The following is a 14,557-nucleotide window of genomic DNA, read 5'->3' as shown; positions in this document are numbered from 1 at the left end:
AGTGGCAGCTCCGGCTGCAGAACCTCCTAAAGGGGCGGCGTTTCCCCACAGACTCTCTGTCACGGCCATGAAGGCCATTTATGCCCAAGCATCTGCGCCCATGCCCCCGGAGGTGTCAGCGCATGCTGTGGATCCTCCTATGGGGGCGGCGTCCCAAGATGAACTCTCTGCTTGTCATGCCACGGTCAAGGAGATTGTTTGGGTGCACGCCACTCTGCGATGCATGTCATTAGGCCCACTATGGATAACTCTACTCCTGTGTGCTCTACCTGCCCTGCAATGGCTCCTTGTTCTGCCTGCTCTGCCTGCCTCGCCATGGCTTCTTGTTCTGCCTGCTCTGCCTGCCTCGCCATGGCTCCCTGCTCTACCTGTTCTGCCTGCCCCACCATGGTCCCCTACTCTGCCATTGCTCCACGGCCAAGGTCCTCCAAGGTTCCACTGTCTGCCATTGCGCCACGGCCCAGGCCCTCCAAGGTTCCACTGTCTACCACAGCTCCACGGCCCAGGTCCTCTGAGGTTCCACTGTCTGCCACAGCTCTACGGTCCAGGTCCTCCAGTGCTTCACTGTCTGTCTCTGCTCCACGATCCAGGCCCACCTGCTCTACATGGACCTGGCCCTCCATCCCACCCCCTGTTTTGCCTCTGTTCCCCCACCCATCTGGACTGTTGTTTGAGCGCCAGGAGTCGCTCCTAGGGGGGGGGATTCTGTAACGCCAAGCCAGCAGAGGGAGCCCTCACCCCAGTTCTGCTTGCATGCTCCCTCTGCTGCTTCTACTGTCACTTCCTGTTTGTCACTATTTAAGGACTCACCATGTGCTCACTTCTTGGCGAAGTATTGCCAGTTCACCTGCCTTACCAAGCGTTTATAATTACTCTGTTGGATTACCTGTTGCGACCTTGCTTTGTTTATGGACTCTTGATTTCACGGATTACCCCTATTGGATTGTTTGCTGTTTCTGGACTGTCTTTACGGTATTTGACCCACTGCCTGCTTTATCTCTCTGCTGCCTGGATTACGTTTATGTGTTGTACGTTTTGGACTGCCTTTCCGGTTATTGACCCTCTGCCTGTTTCATCGTGTATGTTTGCTGTTGTTTATAATAAACTTCTGCAATTGGATTCTACACCGCCTCAGCGTCCTCACGTTACAGACACATTTAACTAATAACATTTTATCGATTGGTTAATCTATGAATCATATAGAATGTTCATTTGTTGCTGATGAAGTAATTATTAATAAATGGTTTAATTCTTCATGAGTTATATATGAACACATGATTATCTCTGCATTAATTAAGCATGAATTAATGCATATTTCTGCACCTGTATTGTAAAGTGTTACCAAAGCATCTAGTCCTGATGTAAATGACCGCTTATCTTCTGGACATGACGTAGTTGTAATTTCTATTCTGTTTATTTTTATTGACTACTGGGTATACTGCATTGCCTTGTTCTCATTTGACTTATTGCGATTTTTCCAACTCCCTAACTAACACTTTGGCTTGTTATGGCTTTCCATTCAGCTTAATAATTTTTTTACAATTTGTAGTCCATGTAGATTTTGCTTTTTTTTTTCAGTCTTCTGAGGAGTCGGGCCTTTCTGGCAATGTCAGCATATTTCTTAATCAAATATTCAAACAAATACACAAACAAATGTCAAACAAATGTCCTCTAATCGTCCTCCCTGTGTCAACAACTCAGTTTTATGCTTCCTGTGCTGTCTAGAGACAGTCAGGGTATGTTTAGAGGTTTTACTGAAACACGGCACTGGAACAAGGAGAGTAACCAAATAAAAGGTTTTTATTTCAGAACTACGACCCCCATATCGACATCAACGCCGGCAGGTATAAAGACTGATTTTGCATTAGCTCTCTAACTCCTGCAAGCAATTACAGGCCACACCCCATTGCTTTTGTAACCAATAACAGGCTTTCAACATTAACAGCCAATTACAGTTTACTAGCAGCTGAACTTGAAAATTCCCTAAAACTAACAGAGTATTCTTGTAATCTAAACTAACCAAAACTCTTGCTCTGGGTGAACAAACACCACACTTCCTGTTAGCCAAGCGAACGATTATGGCTGGTTTCTCTGTTTTGAATCTCTGTGGTAGTGAATGAGATGCCTCAATGTTACTCCTATACAACTCAGTCCCCTTTGAGTGTAGGAATGCTGTCACCTGTTGCTCTGTTTTTGAGTGTGATTTAATTTCTTGACATTTAATTTTTAAATGAAATGTTATTGGATTGCAATCTTGACGAATTGTTTTCAAGATTTCGGTCTTTCCCCATTCAAGTGAATAAGATTTGTGTGACATTGGTTGTCCGCGGGTCAGTAACAGTATAGTTTGAGAGGAAAATGACTTGTAGAAACTATTTTCTTATTCTGCCATGTGTAACCTGCACACCCACATATACCCAAACAAAGTGTCACGCTCAGACGAAGCACACAAACAACGACGTAAATAAACGAAAGGTATTTAATAAATCCAACAGGGAACACAGGAGACACAGGAACACAGGGTAGTAACATCAACGTCCGACAAGGAAAGGGGGAAAACACACGCTATATATACACAGACAGATTACAAACACAGGTGCAGACAATAAGGGAGATACCAAAACACACAGAGCTGCAGGGGGAAATGATGGGAGAAACCAACTAATCAGTCCAGGGGTGTGACATTACCTCCCCCTCCCGGAAGGCGCGTCCTCGCGCCGACAAACAGGGAAAACAAAATGTACAGTCTTAGGAGGGGGCTTCGGCGAAGGACGGACTCCCGGGAGGAGGGCAAAAGATGGAGTCCAGGGTGGTGACGGAATAGTCCATGGAGGTGATGATGGAGGGAGGAGCCAAGGAGGAGACAGGAGGGGGCTGGAGCAGGAGGAGCCAGGTGAGACCCAGACCGCAGCCATGATGGAACCCCACGGTGGAGCCGATGGAGGGAGGAGCCATGGTGGAGGAAGGGCTGACGACACCATGGGGCCGACCGACGGAGGCGGAGCAGGTGGTGGTAGAGCCCGAGGCGGAGACGGAGAGCCGATGATCCTGGGCGACACCGAGGATCCGGAGGGCCCAGGCGGAGCCCAAGGCTCTGGCGACCAAGGCGGAGGCGGAGATCCGGAGGTCCGCGGCAGAGCCGGAGCGACAGAGGACCGAGGCTGTGCCTGTGGGAGGGAGGAGGTCCACAGAGCCGGAGGGACGGAGCGACGAGGCACAGCCGGAGGAGTGGAGTCCAGAGACGAAGGTGGGGCGACGACTGACCAGGGCGGAGCCGGAGGGATGATGGAGCCCGGTGGAGCTGGTGGACCGACGGGTGACAGTGGAGACGAGGGAGCTGAGAGCCGTGGTGGAGCCGCAGGGTCGGAGGGCCGAGGCGGAGTCCAGGACTCTGAGGCTGGAGGCGAAGATGAGGGATCCTCCAGCCATGACACCGATGGAGACTGGCAGACCCGCGGCGAACCCACCGCACAGATGGTGAGCTGAGGGTGAGCAGAGGTGCTGACAGGAAGCAGAGGTGACTGAGGGAGGGTGGGTGGGAAATCCAAACAGGCTGACAGTTCAGAATTTACAGGGGGTTCAATATTTAAATCCTCAGGGAAACATAGATCAGGTTCATTGTCTTTTATGGTATGTCCCAAAATCCAATTAAGCTCAACACACAGAGCTGCAGGGGGAAATGATGGGAGAAACCAACTAATCAGTCCAGGGGTGTGACACAAAGGCAATTTCCTTTGCAAATTAGTACTCATTCTGTCTTGCATTTTGCATTGTGTATAAACTGTAGCCAAGTCTGACACACAGATTTAAACTCTCCTTCATATCTCTTTAGCATCACCTCAAACACTGTTTTTGGGTGAAATCTAAATTATATAGTTTAAAGAGGCATCCAAAAATATATCATTTATTTTTGTAACTAACCATTTATTGGAACTAATTGTTTGTTTTCTTTTATTTTCTTTGACAAGAAAATGTCAAGCTTATTTTCTCTGTTTTCATCTCCAAAGCAAAGAAGTGCTCAAAATGAAGAAGACGAAGATAGTGATAGCTCCCAAAATGAAAGGTTAGTATAAATATTATTAAGCTCATTATTACATTTGAGATAAATATTTGTATATGCTTTCATAGGTTTGGTTTATTTCGTGTTATGTGATAGAGTTAAAAAATATATGTATATGGAAGCCCAAAGAGGCCATGGATTATTATTATTTTTCTTTCTTGTTTCAGGACTTAATTTTCTTGTGATCTCAACATAAGAGTTTTTTTTTTTTTTTGGTAATCACAACTTAATTTTCATCTGATCTTGAATTCAGTGTGTTTTACACTGCCGTCATACAGAGTGTGTGTGAGAGAAAACAATTCAAAACAATTTATGAAATATTTTACTGACACAAAGATAATAACATTAAGAATAATAAAAGACAATTAAAAGGGAAAAATTAATAGAGTCATTCTATAATTGTGGGTACATCTCATGTCCGTGAAGTATATTTTTAATATATTTTCATCAATATAAAGTCCTAGTTCTTAATTTTCTTATACACAATTATATTTTTCCCAGTCACATTATGTTGAAAAAGCCATATCTTTTGTTAAAAAATGATGTTCACATCACATACAACCCTGGTATTCAGCTGTACAATTTTGAAAGTTGCTCATTCAACTCTGCATTTAAGCATGAAAATGACCTCAAATATAAAATAATTTTATAGTTTTGCCTTCAGTAAGATTAGGTTATAAAGACATTTGAGTGTGCGCTTCAAAAATAACAAATGTTTATTGTGATATTTCCTCTATAAGCACATGGATGAAACACTAGAAGTTATGTTCTGTCTCTTTCCCCTAATATTGGTTAAACTAGCAAACCTATGTCAAGAGTGAATTATTTGACTGTCAACAGTGTTACACCAGTATTATTGCAGTAAGACAGTTTAACTAAAACTTATGTTTTATTTATGAAAATGTATTTCTAAACATACCATATGCTCAGTAGTTCTAGACCTTCCATGTTTAGTATAGGCAGAAAACACTAAAAATGTCAACTAAGTTACTTGTCAACTGTGTTATCCAGTAAAGGTAACATGGTGGACAGTAGCAAACATAGATGGTATTTTATGCACATATTCCTACAGATCACCTTTGTTGATCACCATTTATATAGCACTTTATACAATATAAATAGTTTCAAAGCAGCTATGTAAGGTCATATTTGGGGTTTTGGGAAAAAGGAAAACTTTTTTCTTCACATTGTCAAATTCTAATTGCACCCCTAATTATAGAATGACCCAATTGTACTGTAAAATCTGTGAGGTTTTGCACATAAAAAACAGACTTTTATCTTTACAGTCAGGAAATGAAGGGAGAGGTTCACAGTCATTTAGAAGAGAGCATTCGTCCATACATTGATCTGATTGACACTCTGCGGTCAATTGGCATTCACAAGGACTTGTCATTACCAACTGTTGTGGTGATTGGAGACCAGAGCTCTGGAAAAAGCTCTGTGTTGGAAGCGCTGTCTGGAATTGCGTTACCAAGAGGGAGTGGTGAGGACTAATTTTACACTTATTTGTTACTGGAGATCTGTACATAGTCAAAGAGAATATGGCTATTGTTTATTTTGCCAGCACATGCACTGGTGTTTTGAATATATACCTATCATATATTTTTCCACTGTTAGTTTTCTTCTGATTCCTAACTCAACTGTTTGATAGGAATTGTTACCAGATGTCCACTGGAGCTGAGGCTGAAGAAGGTAACAGGTGGAGTCAAGTGGAAGGCTGTTCTGTCTTACCGTAAGAAGAGAATTGAATTGGTGGATTCCTCTATATTTGCAAGTCAGTATCTTTAATCTTAAGGGGTTTCATGCAACTTGCAAGTAGTTGTAAATTATACATTTGACAATCGGATATAATATTGCAGGTCCTCTTAATGTTTCTGGCCAGCTGCGGAGTGGAAAGGTGGCACATTCAGTCTACGATGAGAAGAAATTTGAATTTGAGGACCCTTCAGAAGTTGAAGAACGTGTTAAGGCAGGTTAGTAAAACTGCATCAAGTATCTTTTCGTTTCAGTGTTGTCAATTAAGCATGCAAAATTTCAAAAAGAAGTTAATATTTATATATATAGTGGGTACGGAAAGTATTCAGACCCCCTTAAATTTTTCACTCTTTGTTATATTGCAGCCATTTGCTAAAATCATTTAAGTTCATTTTTTTTCCTCATTAATGTACACACAGCACCCCATATTGACAGAAAAACACAGAATTGTTGATATTTTTGCAGATTAATTGAAAAAAAACTGAAATACTTTCTGTACCCACTGTATATATATTTATTCATATAAATACTGGGTGAACATTTTTTTCTAAAACAGTTAACGCCAAACCCCACCCACCAATCAACAGACCCAATATCCCAAACCACCATCCTTCAAAGCCAGTTGGATGAATCCGGTTCTCACTCCCAAGGCATCTGATCGACTGTCTGAAAGCTCTGTCAATTTAGCATCTGTTTATGTATATTGTCCTGCCTGTCTAAAATGTGTCAAATTTGATTTACATTTACATTGTGTGTGTGTGTGTTACAGCCCAGAATGAGCTGGCCGGAAAAGGGGTAGGAATACGTAATGAGCTCATCACTTTAGAGATCATGTCACCAGATGTGTGTGACCTCACACTGATCGATCTACCTGGAATTGCCAGAGTCCCAGTGAAAGGACAACCACAAGATATTGGAGACCAGGTGGGTCAAATAATCTGATTTTGGGGTTGCATTTTGTATGTCACATTCAGTACTATACTTACCCAAGTTTACAACTACATCTTCATGTCTTGTAGATAAAAAATTTAATTATGACATTTATTAAGAAGGAAGAGACTATAAACATGGTAGTGGTCCCTTGTAACACTGACATTACAACAACAGAAGCATTAAAAATGGCGCAAGAAGTAGATCCTGAGGGCAAAAGAACTATCGGTAATGAAGCAGTTGATCCTCATAACAAATAATCTTATATCTTATTTGGTGACTTCTTATATCTTATTTGGTGATTCTGACTATAACTATTTTTCGTTTTCACAGCCATTTTGACCAAGCCAGACCTCATAGACAAGGGAACAGAGAAGAACATTCTGGCCGTTGTCCACAACAAAGTGATTCCTCTCCGCAAAGGTTACATCATGGTGAAGTGTAGAGGACAACAGCAGATCAATGATGAAATTCCTCTAGAGGAGGCAGAACAAATGGAGAAAGATTTCTTCCAAAACCATGACTATTACAGGTCATAATATGAAAAAAACACACATAAGATATGCTTGATATACCCTGTTCAGGGGGTGTTTCATAAAACACGTTAACCAAAGTCTGACTTATTGTCACTTGATTTGTCTTAAAAGAAGTCAGACTAACTGAAATAAGCCTGGCTTATTTTGTAAACTTGTTTTATGAAACACCACCCCCTCCCATCCTAATATTTCAATGTTTTTACTATACTATCCTAATATTTCCTACTATCCTAATAATAGTACTTCCTTATAAGTTACCCTTTTAAATGTGCCTTTTCTTTATTTACAGAGGCCTCTTGACTGAGAATCGAGCAACTATTAAAGGTCTTGCTGTCAGACTGACTCATATTCTCGTTGATCATATCAAAGTAAGTCTAAACGCATGAATTTAGTGCATTTTGTGGTAGGATGGATTAAGAGGCTGTAAGCAAACTGTGCCTGTTTTAACCCTTGTTTGTTAGAAATCCCTACCGCAGCTCGATGACAATGTAAAAAAAATGTTGTGGGATGCAAAAAATGAGCTTAATGAGTGCGAGGAAGGACCACCACAAGACCCAAAGGGAGCCAAACAATTCCTTATTATGGTAAGATCTAAAGTCATCACAGAATTATCGTTAAATCCAAGGTGCCCAAACCCTGAGGGGTTTTACACTTCTGTTTGCACGTAGCAAATAGAACTTAATTTTAAGTAAGAGACCTTAAGAGAAAGGCTGGGTATTAAGAGTTATATCGGTAAGAAAGCAGTAAAGACTTACATCGCTTCTCTTGTTGCCCTTCGACTGAAAATTACAACCAAAATCCACACAATGTGTCATCGTATGAGTATTTCATTTTCCAAATTGTGCTGCGGTAAAAATAGCAACAGGTAGTGTCAGTAGCTCACTGAGTGCAACCATTTAATCTACACAGAACGTATGCATGCTTTTTTAAAATATAACATTTTCAAATAGCGTAAAATCTTTTATGGGGTTTCTACTACATATTTCAGTAAGAGACATAATTTACATTATATTAAGCCATACCAAGTCTTACAACCCAGGGTTCCTTTTAAGTCTGCTCGTAGAGTTTTGGAGCTCACATTTCTTTTTGACATCTTGACACATGTACAGAATTTGTACCAGGGTTCCCATGGGTCCTTGAAATCCTTGAAAGTTTGTGAATACAAAAAAAATTCAAGGCCAATTCAAAAATTCAAAGTTATTGAAAATAAACATGTATAGATACAGGTTCTTGAAAGTGCTTGAATTTATTTTGTGCAAGAAGTTTTCTGGACAAAATTCCATATTATTCCTACTGGTCCGCTAATGTGTTATTTTGCCAACACTTTGTGACCTATACATACTAGCTTGCTTGATTTACGTTAGTTACACACATTTATGCATTACGTTAAGTGTGATCCACGTGAGGTACTTTGTGTTGTACGTTGCCATGACGTTCACGCGCCCACAAAACTACTACGATGGTATGTCATGGTTTCACAGACACACCGTGAAACATTGCAAAAATAGGCTGAAACTGCTGAAACGTGTTGTATCTTACAAGGTAACACGATGTAACCTAGTTCTCACTTTAAATGTGTCCCCACGAAGTCCTTGAATTTGAGAGTATTGGACCTGGAAAGCCCAAATTTGAAGTTAACCAAGGTGTGGGAACCCTGTTGTACACACCTATTGAATATTGAATTTTTTGTGATAGATATGGCTCCTCTATTTAACCTCCATTTAAGCGAAAATGCAGTGATAATGATATCTTGAAACTCATGTAACAAATATTAATTCTTTCTCACAGATCTTAAAAAAATTCAATGATCGAATCAACTCCTTATCAACAGGAGACCTGATCATTAAGGAAAATCTGTTTGTCCGACTTCGGGAGATTTTCAAGAAGTGGAACGATCATCTTGTTGATACAAAACCATCCTGTCAGTACATATTCAGCTATTTTTCATTTTGAATTCATTGTTGTTATCTTTGGTTAAATAAATGAATAAATAAAGTCAATTAATTTTATACATATTCTTGTTCCCAAACAAGTTAAGAATATGAAAGAGTTTTGCCAGAATAACAGAGGAAGGGAACTGCTCGGCTTCAGCAACTACAGAGTTTTTGAGATTGTTTTACAGAGCCAAGTGGCCACACTTAAGAAACCAGCCTTTGACTTACTCAATATCATAAAAGGTATCATCACACGTTTAAAGACTCTTTGGTCATTTATCAAAGTCTTTGTTATAAAGCTAAAATATTACGTTACAGTCCAGTGGTTTTTTAAACATTTTATCTGAATTGTCAAGCCACAGTTTTATTAATTTATGTATTTCTCCTAAAGAAATCATCCTTGAGCAATTCCGTGACGTGTCTAATCAGAGTTTCCAGAACTACCCTGTTCTTCTAGATATCACTACGGTAAATAATGCTCCTAATTAGTGGCAAAGATTGTTATTTTTATTTGATTTTAATCTGTACTTCCTAACCTGACTCAACAGAAAAAAATCATCAACATTCAGGCAAGTCAGCATGCCAAGGCACAGGAGAGGATCTCAGAGCAGTTTGAAATGGAAAACATGATCTACACTCAAGATCCCATTTACCTAAAGATGTTAAATGAGATCAGCCATGAGACATTTTCAGAAGATCAGTTACCCATCTTTGACACAAAAACCAAGTACAGTGAAATGCTGCAGGCATATTATGATGTAGGTCTGAGTTTTCAGTAACAAATCTGAATGTTTGTTCAGAGACTATATGGGCTGCATTACTTGCACATGTGGATATTACTCCTTATTTTCTTTCAGATTGTGGTGCAGCGGATGGCTGACCAACTGCCCATGATGATCACTCTTTTCATGCTGAAACAAACTGCTCAGTTCCTATCTACTGACATGTTGAGTTTACTGGACTGGGCAAATGTGAGCGAACTCCTGTTTGATAACTCTGATAATGCTAAAAAGCGCAAAGACCTACAGGTTCGGCTGAAACGTTTGACTGCAGCTCAGGAAGCACTTAGTGATTTTATTTGAGGGATCTTTTGACTAGACGATATTTATCTGAAAATACATTTAATGTTCCTGATAATAATAATTCTATAATGATTGAATGAAACTTAAAACAGCTTAGCTTCTATAAATATTTTTTGCTTTGAAAATAAACAATAAAAATCTATTAGTCTTGCAAGTAAATCAACCTGCATAACATCCTGCTTCTGGCAGAACACAGATAAGTTTAATTGTTTTTATGTTCCTTATACGTATACTAAGACAGAAATGTGCATGGTTATATTGTGTAAAGCCATTTAAAATTTAAAGTTTAGAATTATGGTGCCATATAAAAAAAAATAAAGTTTTATGCATTAAGAAATAAATTGTGATGTTGTCTTAGTAAACTTGAAATGAAGATTGTACTCATAAATGTACTCATTTACTCCACCACTGGGGCAAAATAACCCTCTTCTTGGGTCATCTGACCTTAGCAGAATATTTTATCTAAAGGCCAAAAGGCAAATTAATCCTAATAATTTTATTTTGGGGGGGGGAATGTCATTAACTAAACAAAACATTTAGTTTAGTTTAGGGGAGGGGTGGGGGGACCACTTACAAATTTGTCCCCAAAATATGGTAGGAACACACACACTTATTTTATTCCCTCTCCCTTAAAGGAGTAGTTCACTTCCAGAACAAAAATTTACAGATAATTTACTCACCCCCTTGTCATCCAAGATGTTCATGTCTTTCTTTCTTCAGTCGTAAAGAAATTATGTTTTTTGAGGAAAACATTTCAGGAATGCTCTCCGTATAGTGGACTTCAAAGGTGCCCGCGAGTTTGAACTTCCAAAATGCGGTTTAAATGCAGTTTCAAAGGGCTCTAAATGATCCCAGCCGAGGAAGAAGGGTCTTATGTAGTAAAATGATCGGTCATTTTCTTAAAACAAAGTAAAAATTTATATACTTTTTAACCTCAAATGTCGTCTTGTCTAGCTCTGCGATGTGCATGCGTACTATGTGTAATCCGGGTTAATACAGTTAGGGTATGTCGAAAAAATTTTCATTTTCTCCTCCAACTTCAAAATCGTACATCGCTGTCTTACCTTTTGTTGTAAAGGCCGTTTGCCCTTCTTTGCACGTTCACTTTGTAAACACTGAGTCAGTTCTTCTGCAGCAATGTATACATTCTGTAAAAAATAAAAAACACAATTTGTTGAGTCAGCTTAAAATAATTTGTTACCCTGCTGCCTTAAAATTTTAAGTTCAGTCAACTAAAATAAGTTTATTCAACTTGAAATGTTAAGTTGTACTAAGTAACAACTTAGATATTTGTGTTTGCTAAACTTAACAGATGGGTAAGTAACCCAGCTGCCTTAAAATTTTAAGTTGATTCAGCTCAAGTATCTAAGTTGTCACTTAGTATAATTTAACATTTCAAGTTGAATAAACTTCTTTTGAGTTGACTGAACTTAAAATTTTAAGGCAGCCAGGTTACAAATTATTTTAAGTTGACTCAACAAATTGTTTTTTACAGTGTAGGGCGATTTTGAAACTCGCAGGCACCAAAGAAGTCCACTATATGGAGATAATACCTGAAATGTATCTCTTAACGACTGAAGAAAGACAGACATGAACATCTTTGATGACAAGGGGATGAGTACATTATCTGTAATTTTTTGTTCTGGAAGTGAACTACTCCTTTAATACATTTCTATCATAGGCCTTCTCCTTAATCCTGAAGTGGAGGTAAGCTAAAGCTAATGCCTCCCATTCACACTCACTCAGCCTTTAACACTTTATCTTTAACATTTTCAAGCAACCTGTTATTTTGAGGGTGCCTCTTACCCCAAGGTTACAACTCAAAACCCTCTGTCCCCAAACACCAATCCTCCACCACAAAACTCACTTATGAAGACCATTCCTGAATAACTCAGTGTTAAAGAAGAGGTGAATGGCTCATAAAAACAGTCACTTGACTCCACCTACTGGAGTAACAATGCAACACACAGAAAGAGTCTATGGGTGAAAAGCCGTAAGCTCCCACTAAAGCAATCAAATGCGATTAACTGTTACCATTAACCTGTAACCTTATTGTTCAATATGGAGTCTATATGATCCCAAACAGCCCAGTGATAACTTGAAGTAGAGTGAACTTTGACATAAACGTCTGTCTCAAACAGTCTGGTCTCATGAAAAGATAATGCGAATGTGGAAATATAGGCCATGTACCTTGTAGTCATGATCATATAAACTCAATTACATTTTGCTGTAAAATTAGAGATAATGATGCCACAAATATGACATTTGAAAGTATCTTCATTCTGCATGTCCCATAATAGTGTATCAAGAATCAAAATAATAATAAAAAACAAATTACAAGGATACACGTCTTGTAAAATAACACTGTTAGCTTAGCACTAGTTGTTTAAAAGTTGTTTATAACTATTTAGTGTCTGTTAGGCCTACCAGTGTAGCTTAATTATAGATTGCACATCATAGCAAAAACATTTATGCTGTTCTACTTGTAATACAGCTATGATTTACTTTTTTCTGTACTTTCACTGAATATGTCAATTAAAAACATCAGTGTTGTCTGATAAGGACAAAAAGATTTGGTTGGTCATAAAACACACTGCTGTTTGTGTGAGGAAGAACTGTTTCATAACCTTACGTTAAGTGGCGTTAAACAATTTAGTAAACATACACAATTTTATCCATCATAACATTTATTCAGTTGTCAAGGCCACGCATGGTGTTCACATCTTTTTTCCAAAAAAAAAAATACAATAAAAAAATGAAAAAAAGAGAATTCATACATTAACAAAACAGACAGCTACACAAACTGCCAATCCTTTGATGCAAATACAGTCACTGTTTTTTTTGTTTTTCTGTCTCACTGTAATGTGTCTGTCAACAACAATAAAATAATTACTGAAGGCTACAATGCAAATGAAAAAATAAATTATGATCATATTTTAACAAGCTTTGTCACGGCGTCGTGTGCGGGGAATGAGGAGTAGGGACAAGGAGATCTGGAACATGCACTTTTATTAAATAATCCACACAAGGAACAGGAACAGACAGGAACAACAGGGAATCCAACGCAAAACGACACGAAAAGACAGGACAGGTGAGATCGATTAAACAATGACATAACAATTGAAAACGGAACAGGAAAGACCAAATAAGTGCATACACAAGTAAAACCACAGAAACAGTCCACAGGGGTGTGACACTATTGTAATACTGTCAAGCGAGTAATATCTTTATTTTTTTTCTTTTCAGAAACTGTCTGAAGTGCAGCTCAGAGATAGCATTAATGCACTTAGAATTGCATAATAGTATGAGATTGAGCTTAAAATGGATATTAATGTTTTTTTTAAAATAATAATAAGAAGAAGAAGAAGAAGAAATAGAAGATATGAAATTACTAAATGTCTAATGAGATTAGCCATATTATTTTTTATCTTACATGAACTTTGTCTGGTGGAGCATGCTACCATGTCACTAAACTTCTTTGACTATGAAAGTGTGATATAAGCTCACACCCTTTTCATATCTTTTCATCAGTGAACTGTATAAAATACTGCATTCACAACGTCATAATTACCCTAATTTCAAGATAACAGCACATGGGGCCTTATCATACACCTGGCACAACACACATGTTTTTTGCTAGTTTTAGCCTGACACAGTTATCATTTTCACAGCGCCTAAGTTCACCTAAATAACTGTAAAATAAATTATCTTAAAACATATTGACAAAGTTGCTGAGACAAGCTTTTACTAAGGAATAGGGAGAAGTCTTAAACTAAGAGTAAGGGCGGAGCTGACCTTGTTACTATGGATGATGTCAGTGTGCCTACTAACTATGCACACTGTGATTGGCTGATAGGGGAGGGGTCTTTGTACGAGATTTATTCATAGAAATATTGTAGAGCACCATATTATGTTGCTATATTCAAAAGAGTTTAAAAATAAAAATGTTGGCACAATCAAATAAAGATTTTAAAATGCAGACTAAGTGTCATTAATTAAACAAGTCTGTGTTCAGATAATTGTCAGCCTTTACCATGTGTGCTTCTCTTAAACAATTAGCAGATATGCATTTAAACAGACTTTTAATTAACAGAGTAGAATAATCATGGCTGATAGTAAGACATACAAATGTAAAACCAAACTGGATGCAAGAATGGCTTCTTGCCCAACTTGTTGATGAAAACAAGGATATAATCAAAGGAAAATTCGGAGTTGGGATAACCTCCAAAACCAAAAAAGATGCGTGGGAAAACATGTGTG

The 14,557-nt window shown here is 38.6% G+C and overlaps 1 protein-coding gene across 1 annotated transcript; it reads left to right on the top strand.

Annotated features, from left to right (window-relative positions):
• The first annotated feature begins 3,805 nt into the window (after window positions 1-3,805).
• LOC127156765 (interferon-induced GTP-binding protein Mx3-like) lies at window positions 3,806-10,297 on the top strand. Its single transcript, XM_051099810.1, has 14 exons — window positions 3,806-4,063; window positions 5,347-5,543; window positions 5,712-5,834; window positions 5,920-6,033; window positions 6,585-6,739; window positions 6,865-6,973; window positions 7,079-7,277; window positions 7,571-7,649; window positions 7,743-7,865; window positions 9,070-9,202; window positions 9,315-9,458; window positions 9,607-9,683; window positions 9,764-9,973; window positions 10,073-10,297. Exons 1-14 carry the CDS (start codon window positions 3,972-3,974, stop codon window positions 10,295-10,297), a joined length of 1,980 nt encoding a protein of 659 aa, XP_050955767.1. The 5' UTR covers window positions 3,806-3,971.
• Window positions 10,298-14,557: the final 4,260 nt, after the last annotated feature.

This window comes from Labeo rohita, chromosome 25 (genome assembly GCF_022985175.1).
Source record: "Labeo rohita strain BAU-BD-2019 chromosome 25, IGBB_LRoh.1.0, whole genome shotgun sequence".
Taxonomy (NCBI): domain Eukaryota; kingdom Metazoa; phylum Chordata; class Actinopteri; order Cypriniformes; family Cyprinidae; genus Labeo; species Labeo rohita.
This window is presented reverse-complemented; position numbering and strand designations above follow the sequence as displayed.

Coding starts and splice junctions, on each gene's coding strand:
- LOC127156765 (XM_051099810.1), top strand. CDS start 3,972: ATGTCAAGCTTATTTTCTCTGTTTTCATCTCCAAAGCAAAGAAGTGCT. Junction 9,459..9,606: donor CTTACTCAATATCATAAAAG/GTATCATCACAC, acceptor TTTCTCCTAAAG/AAATCATCCTTGAGCAATTC. Junction 9,684..9,763: donor TTCTTCTAGATATCACTACG/GTAAATAATGCT, acceptor CTGACTCAACAG/AAAAAAATCATCAACATTCA.